The sequence below is a fragment of the Ochotona princeps genome, chromosome 5, assembly GCF_030435755.1.
Source record: "Ochotona princeps isolate mOchPri1 chromosome 5, mOchPri1.hap1, whole genome shotgun sequence".
NCBI classification, from domain to species: domain Eukaryota; kingdom Metazoa; phylum Chordata; class Mammalia; order Lagomorpha; family Ochotonidae; genus Ochotona; species Ochotona princeps.
This window is the reverse complement of record NC_080836.1, coordinates 36,820,507-36,845,626: the sequence shown is the minus strand read 5'-3', so window position 1 is coordinate 36,845,626 and position 25,120 is coordinate 36,820,507. Positions and strand designations below refer to the sequence as shown.

Below are 25,120 nucleotides of genomic sequence, written 5' to 3'. Positions count from 1 at the left end.
GAAATATTATTTCAGCAATCATTTTTTTTTTACATAGCAGAAGCTTGAAAATGTGTGAAAAAAGTCCTTCTAATGTCAAATTTCATAAACAATGCCCTCACTTTATTTGTTGTACAATGATATGACTTGATATTAAAGTATACTTTGCTCTTTGCATTTGTCCAACAAGGAATAATTTTAATTATCTTAAATTAATACCTTAATAAATCAGAGCATGCCAACTCAAATATAAACTAGTCCTTCTGACAAGTAATAGGTTATATCACAGAAAAGAAAATGTAGGCATACTTTTTGTTATTATTCTTTGGGTTACCTAATAATGTCACTAGCGATCACCAGGCCTATATGGAAACTATCAAAAACAGAACAGTACAAGTTATATTATCAAGAAAATGGAATTGCTATTAAATTATTTGGAACTTATGCCCACTTCTAGACTTTTGAGATCTTAAAAATGTCATCTTTTTCATCTTTTATTCATATTTTCCCCTTGTTTTGCTTTTTTTGAAATATGGAATGTGTGTGGCTTTTAGGAGTAAATGTAAAGAATATTAATACATTTTACATATTATCTTTCTCATTTTAGACCAAAACTGACTAGGTGTTATAACATTCTCATAATGAATATTCTCTTAAATTTTGATAAATACTTATAATAATTAAATAACTTAAGAATTATAATAACCATATCCATATTCAGCTTGGTAAAATTGCCCTTTTCCTATACAGAGGGAAAAAAATCAGCTTGAGTACCTGGAGATATGATATAGAAGAAATCTTTAAATTCGTCCATCCAAACTTCTGCCAATCTCCTGTTGTTCTTATTGATGACATGCCCAGTACCACCAGGAAAAGTATAAGGAGTCGCCTTTCGAAAAACATGTCCAACGTGGGAGCAAGTCACAATCTCCAATGAGCCCCCACACTGCCAAATCTAAAGAAGAGAAAAATCATTGTAGAACAAACACTGCAGAGAATATAATACCCTCCATGAAAAGCAGCTAGAGCTTAGGCCAAACCAGGGCATTTCATTCTTTAAGAATCAAAGCACTTGTTTAACATATCTTCCTTAGCCCTTTAATACGAAATCTGAAAATCTTATTGTAATAGTGCACATCGTTGCAATCATTCCTTCTTGTTAAAGTAAAACAAGTTGATGTTATTCCTGCCAAAAATAAAGTAAAATCAATACTTGTATGTAAGTTTTGGTCACAGTTTCTATCTTTCACTGGTTACCCTCCATTTTGTTCTCCCTGACACATCAATCATTTCCCTCACTAATAGAGTGTGTTCATCTTTACATAATGTATTCTGAAATCTCTGATCTTTCAAATGGCTAAGAACTACACAAACACAAAATTTATAAAACATAAAATGATCAAATACCAAATCTAACATGTCTCATTTGTTTCCTTTTCACCATAAAATTAACATAAACACATTTTTCTGATATATAATGTTTTACTCCTAAGCTTTCATTCATTTTACAATCCATTTTGAAATTCTCTTTCTTTATATTTGTAAGATGGAAAATCACAACTCTCCCCTTGATACATTCTTTAAGGGTAGATGCCTTAGGTAGATTCAGCTCCTCTCTCCCTCCTCCGACACTATATATTTTCTCTCTACATGTCTCATTTTATGCAATTTATGTGGGGGCTCATTTCTTACTACTTTACACATACAGACAAATTCAGCATCTTCAATCTTAGCCAAGATGTCTCCTCTGGGATCCACACCTGTGTATCTGCCTACCTGCCTGACGGCTCCTTTGGCATGTCTCAGAGACATGCACAGAGAAATGTTCAGAACAGAACTGCAGGACTGTCACCTCCTCTCTCTCCTGCCAACATGATCTGATCTTCCCAGCGTTTTGATATAAAATAAAACAGTGTAAATGCTGCCATCATCTTCCCTCCTTGTCAAGCCAAAAAATTAAACAAATAAGGAAAAGAAGGAAGGAAGCAAAACAAAACTAGAGATCATAATTGATTTGTTTCTTTCCTTGTCCATACGCAACAGGCAATGCTCTATTTACAAATACTAATAGTGCTATCTGTAGAATTATTCTCCAATAGCCATACATCTTAGTCTATTCAGAATATTATGCTGAAACACTATCAACTGCATTTCTTAAATGACAAAAATGTAATTCTCAACAATTATGGAGCTTGGGAACTCCAAAATGAAGGTGCCAATACTTGGTAGACCACCACCTTTTTGTTGTGTCCTAATAGATCAGAATAGGATCCCTCATGTCTCTTTCCCTTATATGGACCTCAGTGCTATTAGAAAAGAGTCTAATTCTTTTGACATGATGGTATATTACAAACCAAACACATGATTAGGAGTGTGTGGGGAACTTAGGATTCAATTTAAAGCACCATTTCTCTATTGCCTTTTTAACCATTGTTGTCAGAGTTATCATCACTCCTTGTTTCCATGTTTGTTTTACTACAATAAGGTCTGTACAAAGAAATAAAAATTGCCTTTTAAAACTTTAATCATATCATTCTACCTCCTTGTATCGAGCTCTAATCAGTGTGTTTTTTAAATTGCAATATGAAAGCAAAATCCTAAGGCAGTGCCAGAAGATCACTCTTTTTCTCTCTTTTCTCTCCTGAATAATAGTAATAAAGGAATTCTCTAACCTACCGTTCCTAAAGGTAGGTCATATTTTTCTTATACTTTATAGGCTACTGACACTTGTAATAACATTAGTATGTCTTTTACCAGCCATCTGTGAGCACAGAATGTGTGTATAAACACATTTTTTTTTTGTAAAACCTCTCCTGAAGCTTCACATGAAGGCAGAAATGCAAACAAAAAAATACATTTTAGACTGATAGCTAAAAATAATGCTGTGAGGTTACTAAGTATAAGAATAAAACATTTACCTTACAAATATTGATGAGCTAAGTTTCCATACACTGTTGTCAGGAGTAATGGAAAGGAATTGCTACATAAATAGCTTCAAGAAAACTATATGGTTAAATGTTAAAGAAGAAAGAACTCAAATTTGAAAGAGTTTCCAATGACTATTTAATATTTTCCCTCAGTATATATTTACTAAATATCTTGGAAAACAAATAGAGAGAAATTACAAAATGAGGAAGGAACAATAAGAAAGTTACTGGGATCAGCACTATGGCACAAAGAGTTAAGCTGCTGCTGCAACAGTAGCAGCTCATATCAGACTGTCAGTTCAAGACTCATCTGCTCCACTTTCCATCTGGCTCCCTGATAATGAGCCCAATAAAGCAGTGAAAGTTGTTGGGCCCTTCACATGGGAGGTTCAGATGGAGTTCAGGTGCCTGCATGGAGCCTGGTCCAGTCCTGGCTGACAGTTGTGGCCATTTAGGAAGTAACCCAATGGATGGAAGATCTCTCCCCCTCTCTCTCTGTGCTCAACCTTTGAAATCAATAACTAAATCACAGTTATGAATAATTTGACCTGTGAAGCAAGTGAATAGAACTTTTCCATTGACTTTGTCAAAAACAATGTATATTCAAAAATTTTTTTAGGTCTTCAAGAGCCTTAATTTTCAAATTGGAACAGAGGGATAATAAGAACTATTTCCTAGGCACCAGTTTAAAAGAACTATGCCACGCACATGATATGGAATGAAAAAAGATAAAGCTTTGTGCATTAATTAGCTTATGCTGTTTGTTTATCACCTGTGTATTAATAGCTTATTGTAAATCTTTAAATCATGATTTTTGTCTTTATTTAAAGCTATCCATTTTATTTTAATTTTTATTATTTTGTAAAAGTTATACATGAAACATAAGTGTTTCAATACCTGTATATAGCATGTAATATCCAAACTAACTTAAACACAACTATGTCAAAGTTTTATGTTGAAAGTATTCAAAATGTCTTGGGGGGGTTGTGCATTGTGAAAAATTAAAAAGAAATTTTCAGGGAAATCCCTGAGTCTAAGAAACTGCATCCTGAAAAATAAAAATTGAAAAATGAATAACCAATTATTTTTACAATGAGTGTAGTTCACCATAAATCCTATGCAGTATACTTGAATAAAATATGCTATCTCATCCACAAACAGGTGAAGTTCAAATTACAACACAACCAAATCTGATTGTTATTTTTAAACTAACAATAGATTAATAATTGTACACTATATCTCTACCAAGTAAATTTGGCCATGAATAAAATAGATACTGTCCTTTTATGCACAAACTTATTATCTTTTCTAAATATTTTTATGCATCTTCTGATAATGCAATAGGTTGTTCACCAAAATGTAACCATGCCCATTGCTCATATGATCTTTTCCCCCAGCTAAGAGTTGCCTCACATACATCCTGCTTTTCATGTTTTCTGTCACTTACATTTTAAAACTTAATAAGCTCTGACACTGTTATCTCACTTTTCTTGTTACTATATTGTTTCTAATTTCATAGCTGTTGGACCAAATTCATGCAGCTGTTTGTTTTTATACTAATCATTATCTCTGTTTACAACTCAGGCAATTATCATTTTTGGGACAAAGACATTCTTTAAAATATCCTTAATAACACAAAATGAGCAATAGTAACACATAGTGGTGGTTAGGCAGGACTAGGGTGATGACTGTTAACTCTCAATTCCAAGACTAGAGTCTACAAGTCTGCTTACTAGCTGTCTGTCATCAGTTATATTTTATATTTTGACTTTCAGGTAACAAAACAGGACTACAGGGCCCAGCATAATGGTTTGGCTGGATAATCCTATGCCTGCAAGCACCAGTATCCTATATAGATGCCAATTTGCATCCTGGCTTCTCCACTTCCCATCCAGCTCCATGTTTATGGCCTGGGAAAGCAGTTGAGGATGGCCCAAGGCCTTGGGATCCTGCACCTGCAAGGGAGACCCAGAAGAAGTCCCGGGCTACTGACTTCAGTTTGGCTCAGTTCCAGCCATTGTGGCCACTTGGGAAGTGAACCAGTGGATGGAAACCTTTCATTCTCTCCTATCTGTAGAACTGACTTTCCAATACAAGTAAAAATAAACCTTTAAAAACAAGCAACCAACCAAAATAGGACTAAAGGTCATACTGGAGAGAGTCATGGGAATCAAGATATCAGTGTAGTGTACATTCAGATTATAGAATTATTTGCACATTTGATTAGAATGTACTAAACAGGAGTGATTAAGAGGTTATAGCAATGATCTAGCAAAGAGCTTCTAATAACTTGGCCCAGGGTGATATAAAGAAAAAGTAAGAAATGTAATCATTTTGCACCAATTGATGAATTAAAATTAAAAATTAATTTATGTGCTTTCTTAACCGGTTGTGTCTCCACAATTAGGCCTAATGCACATATAATCTACAATAAACTGCTCGTGAGCATGCTATCATCTACCAATCTCAGTTTTAATACATTTATAGTCTTTTCTCACTGTCTTTATGTCACTCCATTAAGTTCTCAGTTCTTGACATCTTGCTGAATATTGAATTGATGTGTGTGGGAGTGGTTGCATGCAGACATTATAAACTTTGATATGAAGCAGTGAATATTTTTCCTATCAAGTAAGAATTGTCTATTTTCAAAAGGTCATGAGTATTATAAAAACAAAGAAGTAAAAAGAGCACTTAACATTCTCCAGGAGAATTTTTCAAGACATAATCACATATACAGGGTAATTTGAAGATTTTTATTGTCAAACTGGTATTAAATATAGCCAATTCTGTTAAATGCATGCCATGTCAAAATCCCAGTAATTTATTTCTAAAATGGCCAGTTTTCAAGTATTTTTCCTTATGAAATATTTATCTATCTGAAATTAGAACTAAATCTGTGAGATTGTCTTTCTATATACTTTATCCCTTTATAAACCATTTACACAGATCTTGAATTAGGCTTCCTTAAAAGAAATTTCCTAGTCTATCTTTTCGCACTGTCAAAGTCTGCCAATTGTCTATTGAGTGCATGGGATAGGATATGATTGGAGATGAGAGGGGAAGGGAGGGGAAGGAAGAAGAGAGGAGAAGGGAGGGGAGGGGAAGGTTGGCAGGAGGAGAGGGAGCAAGCAGAGGGAAGGAAGAAGAGAGGAGAAGAGAGCAGAGAAGAGAGGAGAGGAGAGTAGGGGAGGAGAGGGGAGGGAAGAGGAGAGAAGAGGAAGGGAGGAGAGACGAGAGGAGAGGAGAGTAGGGGAGGGGAGGGGAGAGGAGAGAAGAGGAAGGGAGGGGAGGGAAGAGGAGAGGAGAAGAGAGCAGAGAAGAGAGGAGAGTAGGGGAGGAGAGGAGAGGAGAGGGGAGGAGAAGAGAGAGGAGAGGAGAGGAGAGGAGAGGGGAGGGGAGGGGAGGGGAGGAGAGGAGAGGAGAGGGGAGGGGAGGGGAGGGGAGGGGAGGGGAGGAGAGGAGAGGAGAGGAGAGGAGAGAAGAGGAAGGGAGGGGAGGGGAGGAGAGGGGAAGGGAGGGAGGGAGTGGGGAGAGGAGAAGAAGTAGTAAACCAGAAGGCAGTGAAGAAAATAAAGCAGGGCAGATGTTCTGGCATAGTGCAATAAAATGCTGCCAAAAAAACAGGTGTTTGAGTTCTGGCTGCTCCCTTCTGATCCAGAAACCACAGATGAGCCTGGGCAAGCAGAAGAGGATGGACCAGGTGTGTGGTTCCCTGTATGCAAGTGAGAGAGCAGACAGAAGCTTCTGTTAAGGTATGTGAGAGACCTGAAAGAAGCTTCTTAGGCAACTGTGACCTTTTGGGGAGTAAAGCAGCAGAAGAAAGATATTTTCTCATTCTTTTTCTCTCTCCCCCTACCTCTCTCCTTCCCTCTCTTTCTCTAGCTTTGCCTTTAAAATAAATACATTTTTAATAACAACAAAACAGTGTAAAGGCATGCTTATTCTGATTTCAGGGTTGAGTAGAGAGACTTTTGTGAAATGGAAATGAGACAACATATTCATGCACCCTACCAATGAAATGCAGGGTGAAGTAGTTATGGTTACAGATACAGCCTTTAATCTTATCTCCCTCCCACTGATGTCAAACATGACATCCATTGCCAGCAGTTCAACTTCACAATAGAAACATCAACAGTCAGACACCTGCCAACATCTTACATGGTGCTTCCCTCTATGGCCTTGTGTTTCTCAACAGAGTCCTTGCCTCGGAGGTGTATGATCATTAGGGTAACCACACCTTATGGCTACTGTATTACATCATTGTTCATTTTATTAGAGCAACTCACATGTGAGAAAAATCCAGTTCTCCTTTAGATCAACAAGCCAACACATGGTTCCAGCTCTGTTGTGGAAGATCTTCCATCTTCTACTTAACTCAGATGTATAAATGCAGCAGGTAAAAAATAAGAGTATCAAGCAGTCTATCAGATATTGAAAATCCTATGCATACCTATATGTGATATAAGGTAGTTTCACCTAAGAAAATTAGTACCTAGCTTTTCATGCTTCCAAAAACGCACTGCTTTCTTATTGAGCAGATCTTTTCAAGCAGATAATTCACGAAACAGATATACAAGCTTTAATCACACTTTTCATCTTGCAGTAATCAATAAAGTTAAAGTATAACAAACCGTGTAGGCTGCTACAGCTTTTCTCCCCCAATATATTTAAAGGGAATATTAACAAAGATAAAAGTAGAACTATTGCAAGTTACATCTTGCTTGCTCTATAATTACCTTTGAATAAATCTCAGCTGTGAAGAAACTATATGCAGATGTGAGTTTGAAAACAAAGGCAGTGTCTGTGATTTGTTAAATGATATTTGGGTCAGATATTTTGCATTTTACATTGGTGCCTTTCCGTGTCTGTTGATTTAATGGCCTGCCAGACATCTGCTGCTTCTAGCCACTGAGTAGTTTGTGACAGCTGCATGATGCTGCCCTAAAATTCATGCCACAACAATCCCCTTTAAATATCAGTAGAGCACCTGGGCATCCAGCTGCACTGTGTAACATCTCCTGCTCTTCTGCAGATGCCAAAAATATGTGTGAAGACCTTGGATGGGAAGGAAAAGTGAGTATCTCAGAGAGAGTGATCCTTGAGTGACTCAGTCTTTCCATCTTTAGAAATCATCCTCTCCTGATCATAGCTGCATTTCAGGATACATGAAATTTCCCATACAATTGCTAAAATGGCCAAACATTCAGCTCCATGACATGATTGAGGACAAGGGTTGGCCACTCCCTTCTCATTCATTTTCTCTGAAGAACTGGCTGCTCTTTATTCGGAGTACTAGCCATTGAATTTGTGTCAAGCACCACCATGCCAGGCCTGAGGACATAGTGAAGAATCACAATATAAGGTACTCTGTGTTCCATAAGCTCACAGATTAGACTAGTTGTGAATGCTAAAAGGTGCATATTAAAGCATTATACTTTGCACTTTTCAAACAGCATTTGATTCTGTTGGCATCAGTAAAACGTTCTTAGCTTCATGACATTGTATTTGTTTTTCGATGACAGCACTGACTTAGCACTCACTTTCACTTCCTTCACCCACTCTTAAATGTGGTTGCCATCTAAGGATGCACCCTGTTCTTCTCTCCTTATTTTCTTTCTGGCAAGCACATCCACTCTCATGTACTCAGTTAATTACACGTTTTGTAAAGTTAACTCTCATGACTGTCACCTTTACATATATTATTTTAGTGATTAGGAGATTTTCAAGGGGGAAAACAGTAAGTGGGGAATCAGATATTCTTTATGTGTACTTATTTTAAAGGCAGAGAGAGAAAACACACATACAGAGAGAGACAGAGAAAGAAACAGAGATCTCTTCTTTTTTCCACTGGTCCACCCCTCAAATGACAACATCCTGGGCTGCGTCAAACTAAACGAGAAACTGACAAGAACCTAGAATGTGGGCCATCATCAGCTGATTTTCAGGCACATTAATAGGAAACTGGGACAGAAGAGAGCCCAGTTCTAGGCACTCTGACATGAGCTGTATGCATTCCATGTTAGGGTTGAACTTACTGTATTACATACAGCATCCACAATAGGTATCAGGCACGCAAATCCAAAGTTAGATACAGCATAATGCACAAGGAGCAGAACAGATTGTAAATTGAGAGTAATCAGATGCGTACCCCTGCTTTACGCTGCTATCTATGACAAGCCGTGAGTTTTTAATTTATAAATAATTCCTGACTATTCTAGACCAAAGCAAATACTTTCTTCTTAAAAGAAAATACTTTACAAATCCACATCATAACATGATACACAGAAATTACGGCCGTGTCATACACTGTTTGTTACATTGCATACCTCCACAGTGCTTGAAATCAAAATCCAAAGTCATCAATAATCCCCAGTGCAAGTTTAAATATAAAACTATTTATACTGATGTATACCTTAAATGATGGTAAATTCAGACTGAGCTGCGACTCCAGGGGTGTTCTGAATATAATGCTAATCTTACAAATCACATTCAAGATAAAGAATTCTTTATGACAAACTTTCTTCATATATTTGTTTAATCCATGTTGAAATCTGTTCTGATGTTATACATCAGTGAGTCCATAAAATATTATTCCTAACTAAAAACTAATGAAAACATATTCTGGACCTATTTTCTTCTGGTTTGCATTACTTATGCCCTGCATAATGATTGGCAAATAGTGGACATTCATTAACTACTGATAAATCAATAGGCCAAAATATTGGGAAAGAATTAGTTGATCCCACACATCTAAATCATAATATTTATACTCCTATGGACTTAGAATAGAAAATCATTTAATAATATCCTGAGACATTTTTCTTCTACTGTATGCCTGATGCAGAATATCCTCCCAGCCAATCTTTGCATACCTGGACTCCTGTTATTTTTCATAGGAGCTGAATTGTCCCATTAGAGGTTTTTCTCAACCATTGTAAGTAATAGGGTTCTCTACCTCTCACCCTCCCACTTTGTCAATCACAATATTTAAGCTTTATTTTATTCCTCGAACTTTTATATTTCTAAAAACAATAACTATTTTCTTCTAAATAGCCCATTCACTGTGTATAATCTGTAGTATGAGTTACATGAGACATTACATTGATTTTTTTTTACATAAATGTATGTTCAAAAACAGGCAAACACTTTTAAATCTCTACACTGAATTCAATAAGTCTGCAAATTTAATTTTGATTTAATAGGAGATCTATCTCATTATTCAAATATATATTCATACATTATATGATCCTTAAAATGTCAAAGCTAGAAATTGTTATTAAAATAATTAAATTTTACTTTTCATATAAAAATCAGAGTTAATTTGAAAAATAAGTAGTTCAAAGTCAATATAAAAAGCATACATGTGGATATAAGAGAAAATATTTACTCATCAGGATGGTCAGGAAAATTCAAAAGCAAACCAGATTCTCAGCACTATTAATCATTTTCTAAAATCTTTATTTTTATTTATTGGAAAGGACAAGTGACATTGAGAAAGGGACAGGAGAGAATATTCATTAATGCAGAGAAAGTCCAGCATCCTATTGTCAAGATGCATTCAACAGTTTCTTTGGTAGTCCATCTTTGATTTGGAAGTAGAGACTCATACTACATTGTATCTTCACATATCAATATGCTACTCTTTATTAGGCAGTTACTATATATCCCCTTAACCAAAAAGTATAAATCAAAATCAATGACAGAAAGAAAAAAACAGAAAATTTACAACAGAATGAAGTTAAATAAAATGCTACTGAATGACCAATGTGTCTTCAGAGAAATTAAAAAGAAAATAGAACATATGATATTTTCCCTTTTGGAATTGGCTGCTTTCATTGAGCATGGTGGTCTCTAATTGGAAGCATTTGGTTGCAAATGGCAGAATTTCTTTCTTTTGGATGGCTGAGTAGTATTCCATGGAGTGGATGTACCGCTGTTTCTTTATCCACTCCACTTTGGATGGCCATCTGAGTTATTTCCATATTGTTGCTGTTGTAGATTGTGCTGCTGCAACTATAGATTATAGATTCATTTCTCATATGTAGTTTTCATGTTCCTTTGATATATTCCTACCGGTGGGATACCCAGGTTATATGGCGGTCAATTTTCAGTTCTCTTAACACTCTCCATACTCAGACTCATGGCAGCAGGTATTGTTAGTGGAGTCCTGAATGCAGGCCAATCCACCAGAGTTGGGTGGAGCCTCAATGTGGTTTTTATTTCTCTGACAGCTAGGGAGCATAAGCATGTTTTCACAAATCTATTGGCCATTTGAATTAGTTCATTTAAACACAGCCTGTTCATTTGCTTCACCTTTTCCTCATGGGGTTGTTTGTTTGCTGTAAATGAGTTTCTGAAGTTCTTTGTAAATCCTGGATATTAGTCCCCACAACTTTTAAGTAAGTTTTAAATTATCAAGAATAACAAATGTTGAAATAATTCAAACATGAATTGAGAAACAGAATAGACTCCATTTTTAATGTAAGAGCTGCTTTATATTCTTTCTCATATAATCCTATAAGACACCAAGTTACTTGAAGGCAATGCACCTGAATCATGTTGTCTTAGAGCAACTTAGAATACTTCAATCATTTGGAAAGCACTACTGAATGTTTGTCAAAACACTGTCTAAGACTTTGCTTTCTTATCTAATAGAAAATGTCTTTTAGAATATGATTTTCCTCTACTAAGTAAAAAGTGTCAGTGCAATTTAATCTATTGATGTATCCTTTAGGAATATTTGCAGGAAGTTAGTACTTACTTAATATTACTAACTCATTTTTTTAAAACATTATTTTTTAAGCCTTTGCAGTTCTTTCCTTATTCTTATTTTTTTACATTGAATTGCTAGTAATGTTTTAAGCAATTTTAAAAATAGTAAAGATTATATAATGTTTATGCCCTAAAAATAGATTGGTAATGGTAGTGAAACCCACCAATTATTTCACAAATAATTATTTTTACATGTGTCCAAAAAGTATGTTTCCAAGGTAAGATATCACACAAAGCTGATTTAATGGCACCAGTACACTGAAACATTTTGTGAATAAAAATTTTATTGGAAGATAATTATCAAAATTACAAAGCCTTAGGCTACTATTATTTTAAAAACAGTATTTGTTCTGGTAATACTTTTCTAAATTTGATTATTTTCCAATTTACCTGTTATTTATTTTTGTTTCCAGAGAAGTATATGAAGCTTGGCATTTATATTAGATAACATTTAATATGAAATTCTCATGCATTTCCCTTGGGACCAACTGTATTAGAGATTTAAACTGCATTTATTTTATGGCACCTACCCATCCAGTGTTTTGACAATATGTAGGGTACAAGCATTTCATAAAGGGGCCAAGGCACTGTTTGAAAAATATGTGAGCCTAGACAGTTCATAGGAAGTGCCCGAAGATCTGAACAATGTGGTTCCTAGTAAAGCTCCCAACACTGAAAAGTCATGTACACCCCACAAAAGTTTTTTTTTCTGCATTCTACATGTTTCTGCTTTAAATTTTTACATATAGTTGCACATTGTAAGCCAGTTAATGAAAGATCCTCTTTCTCTCTCCTGCTTTTTCCTTCTCCTTATTTGACTCTTCCTTTCAAAAATAAGTACATAATTTTTTTTAAAATTGCTACAATGTCTGGGTAGGAGTTCTGACACAACTTCAGATTCCAGTTCCCTATTACTGTGTATGCTGGGAGGCAGCAGGTGATAGCATATGCACTTGGCTTGCTGACACCTACATCACTTATCCTGCTGAGATCCCTGCCTCCTGGCTTTGGCATGTCCAGGTATTTGGTGGCTGCTTCAACAAACGAAGGATTCTCCTCTCTCTCTCTCTCTCTCCCTCTCTCTCTCTCTCTCTCTCCCTCTCTGTTGTTATTGCTGCTAGTCTTCCTTTCAAATATATAAAATAAAACTAAAATACAAATATGTGCATGTACATAAAAATTGTTAGTATCATTTGGTTGCTAACTCCTTCCTTACACAGACATGTTATTGTGTGATATGAATTAAACATATCCCTCTTTGACTAAAGATATTTACACAAGAGATAAAGTTAGAACTATCTCAGATATCCAGAAAATCTAATTGTAAACACAGAAACAAGAAATTCAAACTATTTGCAATGTTCTTAAGGTTTACCTGTGTCAAATGGGTAAATAGAGAAGTTTGTGGGATCAAATCATTAATATTGATTTATACTGTTTATGATAGTCGCATATGCACATGATCCCAATAAATAATTTATTACTGTCTTTAAGAATCAGACTAATCTCCCTTTTAGCATTAGAAGTGTATACTATCTAATTAAAGGAAAATATCCACCTTCATAAAAATTGTAAAAAACATGTGAACTTACTTATATTAAGTTCAATTAACTTATATGTTCCTTTTAGAATCTGATTTCTATGACTGGTCAAATAAAGATTAACCAGAATTTTCTGTAAGATTTATCCATTTCCTTGAAAAAATGGAACTACAGAGGAGTGGGAGACATGAAGAGATATTCCTTTTGGTTGTTCACTCACCAAATGGAGGAAATGGCCAGGGCTCAGCCAGGCCAAAGCCAGCAGCCTGGAACTCCATCCTGTTTTCCCACATGGGTACAGAGACACAACGATTTGGGCCATTTTCGGCTGCTTTCTCAGACACTCACATGGGATGCTGGCATCCCTTGATGTGTGCCTTAACCTGGCTATTGACCCTAAAAAGTGAGGTGTCATACATGTGCAGATAAAATACTTTTCTTAAATTTGAATGAATTAAGTTTATAAAAAGGCAAAGAATTCTAACAAATAATTCAGGTAGATTTTTGTCTTAACTAATTTAGGTTAAACAAGCTAATATGAATGGCATTTTCACTTACCAAAATTTCAATTGTATGGACATTTCTTAGAAAAATAAAATCTTTACTTTTTTATACTTAAAAAATCTGGATATTACAATTCATGGGAGTTTAATACATTTCTTCATCTCATTTACCACACTATTCTATTCAATGAAAACCTGTGACTTTCATGTTTCCACTATTTATTATGTCATCTCTCACTTCATTTCCGCTTCATTTCTTGTTCAATGTGGGAGTAAATGGATTTCACACAAGAAGTCCTTTTACTTTGCTTTATGCTTCAAAAAATATACTGCTGTTTTCGTTGTTGATTTGTAAAGAGAAGACAACTTGAGAATTTAAAGTGAATTTCAACCTGTTAAGATGTCAGTTAATGAACAAAAGGTTAATTTTAAAGATAGCAAAAGTAATGCCAGTATTACAGTAAGATTAATATACAATTTATAAAAAGTCTTGAGGATTGGGGCCCGGCAACATGGCCTAGCAGCTAAAGTCCTCGCCTTAAAAGCCCCGGGATCCCATATGGGTGCCGGTTCTAATCCCGGCAGCTCCACTTCCCATCCAGCTCCCTACTTGTGGCCTGGGAAAGCAGTTGAGGACGGCCCAATGCATTGGGACCCTGCACCCATGTTGGAGACCCGGAGGAGGTTCCTGGTTCCTGGCTTCGGACTGGCACAGCACCGGCCATTGCGGCTCACTTGGGGAGTGAATCATCGGATGGAAGATCTTCCTCTCTGTCTCTCCTCCTCTCGGTATATCCGGTTTTCCAATAAAAATGAATAAATCTTTAAAAAAAAAAGTCTTGAGGATTATTATTTCATTTAGTCCACTTTATTTTCCTGAGAGGTATACGATTAAAATCAAAACAAGAGGGTATACCAAAGTAAGTGGGTTAGGATACACCAAGATTGTGGTCCAAAATATACAGGACCATAATCAACCAGATGTCTGGATATATATTTTCCTTCATTTGTTTCTCTTGTAAGATTCCTCTCTTGATGTGTGTGTCTCTCTGGCTGTGTGTTTTCATTTTCAATGGCTTTATTGAAGTATACTGATTATACAATGAAATATCACTATTTCCTGTATAAAACTTATGAGACATAATAACATCAAAATCATGATAATGAATACATCTATTATCTGTTCCACATGGCTCTCTGAAAATCTTTCCCTCCAAGCTCCCTATTACTTCCCATCCTATGATCTAAACACAAAGTTCCATGATTTCTCTTACATAATTTCAATACACACTAAGATGTTGTGTAATCAGATTCACAAAGAATACAATTTTCTTGGTTTAATTCAATATAATTATTTCAATATTAAAAACATATATCATTTTCTGAGTAGAATTACATGCTTGAATTAACCATAGTATTTGTTTCCATTTATCTCTTAATGGACATTTGTTTGAATTACTTCTGGTCTTTGGGCATTGTAAACAAAGCTTTTATGATCATGAGCATGTATTCCACTGCCTTGTTTGCATTTTCAGTAGTTATTTAAGAAATAGAAAAATGAGGAATCCTGTTGTGGTGAAGCCGGCTAAGCCAACACATAGATTTCCAGGATCCTATATCAAAGTTGTATTTAGAATTCTGGGTGCCTTACTTCTGATCCAACTCCAAGGAAGGCAATGTGCCTGCCACTCTAGTGGTAGAATCCTGCCTAGCTGTCACAATCTTTTTAGAAACAAAGCAGTAGATCAAAAATCTAGTTTCCTCTACGACTCTCTCTCTCTCTGTCACTTGCCTTTCGAATTAATGAAAATAAATGTTTAAAGGTAAGATTGTTTTCATAAGTTGATTTTGATATTTTACATCTCATACTGTATTTGAACTTCTTCCATATCATCATTCAGATCTTAAGGCTCTTTAATCTCAGCCAATCTAATAGACATGCAGTGGGATCTAATTATTTTCTCATTCAATCTTCCCACTAAAAATTTTAAAGGTTTTCTTATTTCCTTGGGTTAGCATAACTGGAATTCAATTTGCATTAACAGGAACTTGGATCAAACGTAGTGTAACCAGGAGTCAAACTGGCATTCCATTATGGGAAATGGGCACCTCAACTAAGTATTCACTATGGTGCCCCACAATATACAACCCTTCTAAATTGTTAATCTACTAAAAGTTATGACTGTTCCACATTTCTTGTATGCCTAATAGATTTTAGATACCATATGCTAATTCATACTCAAATAATCTTTGTTGCCCAAAAAGAAGTCTTTTGAAGTTTTGCTCAGAATTATATTGCATTGATCACAATAATGATGCTCTTGCCGGCATCCTACTGCCATGTTGAATCTTATTAACCAATAAATCTAGTATAATATTTTCCAAATGAATAGGACATAATGGGACATAATAAATTGAAACTTTTAGCATGGGGATCTTGCAAATATTTTGTCATATTTATGATAATTTACATTTTATGATTATCACTGCAAACAAATAAATACACAAAACACTTCTACAGATTTTTCTTGTAAATGATACTTTGGCTTGATGACTTACTTTTTCTGTTTTAGAAGAATATTGTAAATTTTATTGCATTTTATGGACAATTTTACCAGTGGGGATGAGTGCCTTACATTTTTCTTTTCAATATGAGTATTTTTCATTTACTATTCTTAACTGCACTGTTTATACCTTTACATTGATATTAAGCAGAAGCAGTAAAGTAAAAATTATTATCCTTGTCAGATCCTGGGTAAAAATTTTCAAACATTTAACCTTAAACATGTATGGATCTTTTTGTTGAAGCTCATTTTTAGGTTGAGCACAGTGTTTTTTATTAGTTGTTTTTCAAAGCCTGATTTTGTCTTATAATCAAGAATTGAACCCAAATTTTATCAAATATTTCTCTTCAATCTGTTTATCTGATAATTTGCTATTATATTGTAATGTGTTTAAATGGTAGATAATAATAACTATTTTTTTTAATATTAATCCGACTTCATGTTCCTTCAATGAATCCAACTTATATATGTATTTATGCGGTTTTTTTTTTTTTGGAACTTTTGCATCTATGTTCATGAAGGATGGTGATTGGTAGTTTTCAAATTCTTGTGATGTCTTTGTCAGGCATTGCAGAGACATGATAATTTCAAAACATGCTGTGATGTATTATCTTCTTTTCAATCCTTTCAGGACAATTTTCAAAGAAATAATCTTAATTTTTAGATAATAATACTTGCAACACGGTGGGTTAAACCACTACCTGCAAGTCTGGCATTTCATATGAATACTTGTTTGAGTTTCAGTTCCTCCATTTCTTCTCCAACTCTATTAATGCTCCTGGGAAGATAGCAGAAAATAGTTAACTATTCAGGACCTGCCAATCCACATGAGAGACCCCATGGGAATTATAGATTTTGGCTTTGGCCTGGCCCAGCCCCAGTTATTCTGATTTTTTTGGGGAAGTGAGCCAATAGATGAAAGGTCTGTTTCTTCAACCTATGGTAAGTTTCTGGAGACAAAAAGTGAGATAAAGAACTTTAGGCCGTGCTTCTTCAAATACAGAGTTAATGATAACTCTTAAGCATTGCAGTAACTCTAAAAATTTTTATGTTATGTTTTGAACTCCATCTCATTCAAAACAGTGATTCAACTTATATTTTCTTTGATGCATGTGTCATTTGGGAGTGTTTGATGTAGGTTCCAATTATATATACCCCATGAAGTCAGTAGGTCATTTTCTCAACTAATCATTGGACAATGAGAGCTGAAAAGCCTACTGAATATTCTTTCCTCAAACCAAGATCTCTCTCACAGGTGCAGATCAGCAGGTAACAGAAAACTCAGAAGGAAGCCTCTGCATGTTTTATGAGTTCTCAGTTCATGTAGTACTCTTCTCTTGGGTCTTCTGTTCACAAGACTCTCGCTGCCTTGGTCTCCCAAACTCTCAGGTTTGCCTTTTCAACCAGTGTCTGCCTATCTATCTCAAGTGTTGCTGAGTTCTACAAACCTTTAGGAGTGAGAGCCGAGGTAATTGTAGGGTTTCCTTGTTTGCAATGATTCATAAGAGGAAGATGGTGTGATCTAATGTTAGCACATTAATACAGCATATGTCCTTACTCAGTATCTTCCTCAGCTACTACAAACTATGCAAACACACTTGGGTTACGAAAAGGAGGGTCATATATGAATTAAGACTCTAACAAAAATATACACATACTTTATTTCTATTAAAAGTAGGTGGAAACTAAAGATGTGGTATTTCAAACACATGAAAAACAATAATTCATGATTACTTTATTTCTTAATAATCTAAATAACCAAACAGAGAAAATTACCTTGCTATTTTTCATGTATGCAATTATTTCTTAAGGTCATGAGCTGTCTTCCTCTGTCCCCCTGTTTCAGCATTGCCTAGTAGACCCTGTATTCCTTTTGCATATATTTGTACTATTATGGCGTGTTCTGTCTACAGTCTCCATGATTAACTCATTATTTTACTAAATTCTTCCCTACCACATCTTTCTGATAGGTGTCCTTCTGGTGGGAGAGCTATGTGTTGAAAGTAAAGGGTGACCAGGGACAAAGTATCAAACTTAACAGGAAGAAAGGAAGAATTTAAGAATTTTTAGAAAAATCAAACATAGGCAACAAGGTTGCAGTTCTATCAGTATGATATGTTGATTTTTTTCCCTACATAATCTCAAATAAGCACTTCAATAGTGTTAGTGAATACTGAGTAAACTTTCCTCAATTTATCTAAAGATAAATGCAAACTGCTTTTAATGTTTTATTATATTTGTTTCCCCCATCGCTCCATTTCTTCCTTCTTCCTTTTCCACCTTTCTTTCTCTCCACACCCCTTCTTTCTCATTTCTTCAATATCATCTATTTTATTTCACTTTGAGATCTACAGCAAGTATTACATTTCCATCCTTCAACTGTCCTTACAAAGTTCTGCAAAGATGAGCCATGGGCTGAGGGGAGGGGAAGGAATTCTTGAGTACGAAGCTGACTTATATGTGGTAACTTCAATCAGAGAATGTGCAGAACAGCTACCATAAAGGAAATTTATAGACCAAAAATGATAAAACAAGACCTCTCTGTTGCTTTTAAGTGGTTTCAGGTCATCTAATATTTACCAAATTCTATACTATAAACGACAAGGATGATAGTTCTATGATTTGTTTAGGTTCTCACACAACATTGAGGATATTTATGTTAATGAAAAACAAAATTTGTATTCTAAATGGAATTTAAAATGTAGAACTCTTTAACTTCCTTGATAAAGTCAAATACTGTGCATTGTAGCATTGCGAATATTGCATATTAAATTGTAGAAAGAAAAAAATTTAAAATATATGTGGTTTGAAGAAACCAGGAGTGTGTTCATGTGAATCTTATTTCCTACTGTGAAATTTGTGTCTTCATAGTTAAATATTTCAATACAGTAAATGTTAAAATTATTATATCCTTCCTAATATAGTATTCATAGGAACTTAATTATCATTTTACATGGAAGTTCTTTTTCATTTTGTTTCATTTTGTTTCTTTTGTCTAACAATTTTGTGCAATTTAAACTGAATCATCCAGCATTGAGTATAATCATAAAAATATTCATGTTACTTGTAGAATTAGTCAGAACACTTTTGACCAAAAATGGTTCTATAAGTTTCTTCACAGTAACATTGGGCAATAGCTGTAAATTCAGAATTTGTGAACACTTTCAAGTTACAGTCTGTTATCACAAAGTAACTTTATTTTTAACATATTTTTTCCGAATGAATCTCCCACCCTTTTTTCCTTTACTTCACTAATTGGAAAACCCTAATAATCTCTGTACTGTGAATCCAATAATTATCCCTGAAAACTTAACAACATGTAAATTATCCATGTACTAGTAAATATTACCTGCAATAGGTTCCAACAAAGCTTCTAAATAAGTATTAAAATTACCAACTGATCAACAAATTGCATAATTCAGTCAAAAATACTTAACATGTCATTTCTATGTGCATGCTATAACATATGTTCAGCAGCAAAAAAAAAAAAATAATGTAAAATACAATTACCCTAAAAGACATTTCAAGATTCTCTCCACCCCAGATATCCATTCCTGCATCGTAAGTTCCTATCTCTTCAAAGTAGTTTCTGTCAATAGAAAATAGGCCACCAGCCATAGTAGGGGTCCTAGTTGAAAAACAAAAGCAAAAACAGAAAAACAACAAAAGAAAATCTTTTGAAAACATGTATGGAGTTTCATGAAACTGTAGCAAATATTTTGAGACATTTTAAATATAAAAATAACACTGCAAAGTCAAACTGGAAATAAAAACTTAGGTAAAATACTTAAAATTACAAGATAACATTTTTATTACATTTCACCTATTGTTTTATAAACCATTGTGTTCAGTGAAATAATCCTGTGGTAACTGATATGCAAAGCACAAAACTTTTTAATCTATACAGGACTGACATTTTGAGATTTCATTATTTACAGAATTTGTTGAGGAGCAGTTTTTTTTTTTCCTCTGCTTCCTATTTTTTAATTCTTTACCAAATGGAGCATTAAGGTTATGATTGTCACAGGAACTGACAGTAAAACTGTTGTACAAATAGACAAAAAGAAGAAGAAGAAGGGAGGAGGAGCGGTCATGGGAACATGAGCAGGAGAGTAGGTAAATATCACAACACTCCAAAATCTGTATTGTAAAATACATGGCATTTGTTCACTCTGCGTAAATAAAATGTAAAATGTTTGTTTTTCTACAAAACTAAACTTAATCTATGAATTTATTTTTAAAATAATGTTTATTGGAAAGGCACAGAGAATAGACACATTAATAAGGGATTGATTTCTCAAATGTTCATATCTGAGTTTATATCTCTGTGAAAAGGCAAGTGTAGAGTTGGCACTGCCCCGCTCACTGTTCTTGAGAAATTAACTAGTTACAAAAGTACCACTTATGAACTTTGGTAACATAATTATAAATTATTTTATTATGAACTCTAGGAACCTGTGAATATGCTTTTTTTATAAGCTTCTTAGCCTATTTAAATATAACAGTGTCAAAAGCTACAAAATCTTACAGAAAATGAATATATCTAATAATATTTACAAACAGTTACAATCTAATTTTCCATTCTCCTTACCTAGTTATAATCATGGCATGAACCATTTAATACTATGGATTATCAAAAATCTATTTTCATAGAAATAAACATCCAGCCGTTCTGAAATTCACAATTTCTCTAAAGGGACCAAGTCAAATATTCATTTCTAAAGGATTGATTTTGTTAACTGAGGATAGTGGTTAATGTGTGGTGTTTTAATAAGTCTTCCCAAGTAAACATGTAAATTAAAGACAAAACCAAAATTTAGGTTGTTAATAAATAGTTCTACAATGGCAATGACAATTTTTTGAAATTTAGTTGTAACACAGTGATTTCCAAACTTCCCAGCATATTGGCAATACCTGAGTTTCCTTTAAAAAATAGATATTCATGTCTGGATGCCACTTTTCAAAGACTTAGAGTTAGTTGTCTTGAGTGGGACCTAATTGTGGTATGGTGAAATGTTTTCAGTTGATTAAAATGCACTACTGAAGATGAAAAACACCTATCATGGATCTGAAATGCTCCTCCAAGTACTCTGTGAGATCCTTTAAAACCTAAATGTTTTGCTCTACTCAAAATTATATCCTCCTTTGCCAAGGGTTATACTTGTATCCTCTAATGAAATAGTGCAGTTCACTGTAAAAACACCAATACTGTACTTGGACATCCAGCACATTGCAGCTCTCGATTTCTCCCAGTGCTCTATTTTCTGGGTAGATAATTAACTGTCCATCAGACAGAATAGCAGAGCTCTGTTACTCTCAGAAGGACTTTAGTACTTCTAGTTGTGCTGCATTCCTATCATGAACAGCATCATTGACCTTCTGCACTATAATGAGAAACACTAAGCAAGCTAAACAGATGGTAACTGTGAATTAGCCAGGACCTTCACCTGATGGGGGCTTGAAGTTCTATGGCAGTAACTATAAGAGGCATTCCAGGGCTGGAGAGTCTATTCAATACAATTAGGGACAAAAATTGCTGCAATTATCCTATCGTCATGCAATCAAATGCTTAAGAATGTTAAGTGATGCACGGTTAATGATTAGTTCAGAGTATTAATGTACTGTCTGCTTAAATGTTAAAGTCTAATATGTCTTAATTTAAGCACAGGTATTGAATGTCAGCTTACAGTTGATCCTATTTATTATATGAAAAATAATAAGATATATTTAATCATAATAGTAATTCAAATGACTTTCACTTTATACTCTTAATTTGAGAAATTTAAAAGTTGAGTAATAACTTGTCCAAAAATTTTCCTAAGAAGCTCATAGAGTTGTGTTTTGTGCCTCTGTTCACCCACCAGCTAGGGACTATGCTTTAATATTTATGACTGTAGTCAAATTTACATAACATGTTCCATTCTAATTATTCTGTGATATCTAGAATTAACTACTTACATTTGCCTGTATTCATGGTAATTAATTAGACCACCTAGAAATGAACAGCTTTTGATAGAGTTGAATTAGGACAAGTTATTTTATTTTCCAACTTGTGCCCTTAGACTAAATATCAATTCATTCAATTTTAGGGGGTTAAATTTTCAATCCAGCGGCACTAAATATTAACAAATACGTAGTAAGGAGGTAAAGATGCACTGAACTTATAAAACAAAAGTATTAGCACTGTGCCCTGCAGATAACACAAAGTTAATGAAACTAAAATATTTACATTTGCTGTTGCTGCACTTATTATTGATGTTAACCATCCAAATGGAAGCACTGAACATCTTTCATATAATTTCAGGCTCCAAATATTTCAGAATGACTTCACATGGCAGATATTGGCTCCAGGATATTCCTTTCTGAACACAATTTCCAATAATTTAACCTTCCTGTTTTCATAAGAGGTTACTTTTCATCATTTGTCATGATGTTCGTGTGGAGTAGGTTTAAATTTTCACATTATTAACTTCCATATGAATTTTTCTTTTCCTTCTCTCTCCTCCCTCCCTCTCCAAAGCTTCTGCCATACAAGTGAACCGAGAACATTAAGTTCTCCCTGAACATTAAGTTTTTCTGAACTGGCTCTCTTTTTCTAAATCTCAATGCCTTTTTAATTTTAATCTTCACTCTCCCTACTTCTACTAAGACTCACAGAATCATTAGGAAAATAATAAGATGTGGTCAAATGGTTATAATACAAATTTACAATCTTAACGCTCCATTAGTTAAAAATCTGTTAACAATATTTTGTATCTATACTTATTCATTGTTCTTTTTTTAAATGGAATCTCTCAGGTGTTTTTGACTCTCCTTAAGAATCTGAGGATTGGGGTCAGTGCTGTGGAATAGAGGCTAAGCCTCTATCCACAGCAGTGGCATTCCATATGGCTTCCAGGTCATGTTCTGGCTGCTCTACTTCTGATCCAGCTCCCTGCTTATGACCAGAGAAAGCAGTAGAGAATGGCTCAAGTTCTTAGCCACTGTACCCATGTGGGAGTCCTGGAAGAATGTTCTGGCTCCTGGCCTCAGATTGGCCTAGCTCTGGCCAGAAATAGCTCTACAGTTATTTCTGTAGTGAACTAGTGGATGCAAGATCGATCTCTCTCTCTCTCTCTCTCTCTCTCTCTTCTCTCTCTCTTCCCCCCTCTCTCTCTCTCCGTTAAATGTGCTTTCCAAAGAAAAATAAATTATTTTCAAAAATAACTCAGGATTAAGAAATTTCATGAAACGTGATCTCTTTCAATTATGAAACTCAAATTCCTGCAAAGTCCAACTCAATACATCTATGTATGTTGCTCTTGATCTACTGTATCCTCTGGTCACACACGAACAGACATTTCCTTTCCTTTCCCTGTGGCTGTCACTTAGCACTTGTGCCCTCCAACAGTTCTCTGGTGGCTAGAGTTTCAGCTGCTTGTTCATTTAGCATTTTAGATTTTTTTTAAACCTATTTGAGATAGCAACAGAAAGAGGCTGACTGAAGACGTAGAAAAAGAGGGAAAGAGAGAGGAAGAGTTGGGAGAAAGAGGGAGTATGTTTTCCAGTCTACTGATTTACTCCCCAAATTCCTGCAACAGCCAAAGCTGGGCCAGGCCAAACTTCTGACCTGGAAACACAATCATGATTTCCCATATGAAATACTCATTCAAACTGCTGACAAGCATTTTTTGTTCCCTTGTGTAGTAACATTTCTGACAGGGGAGTTATCTCAATTCTCTCTACTTCCACCTTCTAAGTGAAGCACAGTCCTTCTCCCACCTCTACAATAACCATTTCTCAAAGGTCCTAAAAAGGATGAACTTCAATACCCTTCCTTAACATCTTCCTGTGAAAACACTGCACACAGTTCACCAGTCTTTCCACTTGAAATGTCTTCACCTCCAGGTCACATTACATTGTTTGTAGAAACATTTACTTCTACCAACTCAACTGTTCACCTGACAGTTCCTCTTAGTAATCCATCGATTTACTGTTATTTGCTGGCTGTCAGACTGTGGATAAATTCTCCGTTCCACACCTATCACACAGGTATAATTTACAATTAAAGTCTTGTTTTGCAGATGTATCTTTTTCATAATTATCTTCTTTTGTCTGAAATATAGTCCTCCCAAGAGTCTCCCTTGGCACTTTTCTCTTTCTGTATCCTTTACATTTGAAAAGATCATTCATCATTTCTCTTTAACTGTCACTTTATGACATTGATGCATTATCTGGTTTCCTGATTTCTTCCTCTGCATTAGTTGTGCTTTTCTAGTCACTCACAACTAGGCAATCCCTTTACATAAAATCCTCTTTCTGTGCTCAGCATTTAGAATACAGAAATAATAACTTTGAAAATCACATCTGATTTTCTTTCAGAATCCTAAAACAAAAGATAATACCTTATTTTAGTCCCTTTCCCTGTACCATCCAACCTTTAAAATAATTTGGGGGAGGGGGAGATGCTATTATCCCTAATCCTCTGCCTGCAGTGCCACCAGCCACATATGGGTGCTAGTTCGAGTCACTGCAGCTTCACTTCTGATGCAATTACCCACTAATGACATGCCAAGAAACAAGGGATAGCCCATGTGCTAGGACTCTGCACTCATGTTGAAGACTGGAAGAAGCTGCTGGCTCCTTGATATGGACAAGCAAAGTTCTGGCTGTTAAGGCCCTTTAGGGATTTATCCAGTAGGTAGAAAACCTCCTCTATTTGTTAATCTGCTTTTCCAATAAAAACAAACTTTTTTTAAAAAAAAATTTTTACTGTCTGTTATCATCATCATCATCCAATTTCAGGGCAGCTATATCTGCAACTTGCAAAGGGAATCTTTAAACTTGTAGAATCC

At 35.0% G+C, this 25,120-nt stretch overlaps 1 protein-coding gene across 1 annotated transcript in view; it reads right to left on the bottom strand.

The window, feature by feature from the left end:
* Positions 1 to 25,120, bottom strand: part of GALNT13 (polypeptide N-acetylgalactosaminyltransferase 13) — a 427,420-nt gene that overhangs the window by 126,569 nt on the left and 275,731 nt on the right. Inside the window, exons 7-8 of the mRNA XM_004577161.4 lie at positions 19,797 to 19,914; positions 754 to 934 (exon numbers count right to left, since the gene is read on the bottom strand). Of these exons, the coding sequence (XP_004577218.1) occupies positions 754 to 934; positions 19,797 to 19,914 (299 nt within the window). The remainder of the gene's footprint in view (positions 1 to 753; positions 935 to 19,796; positions 19,915 to 25,120) is intronic.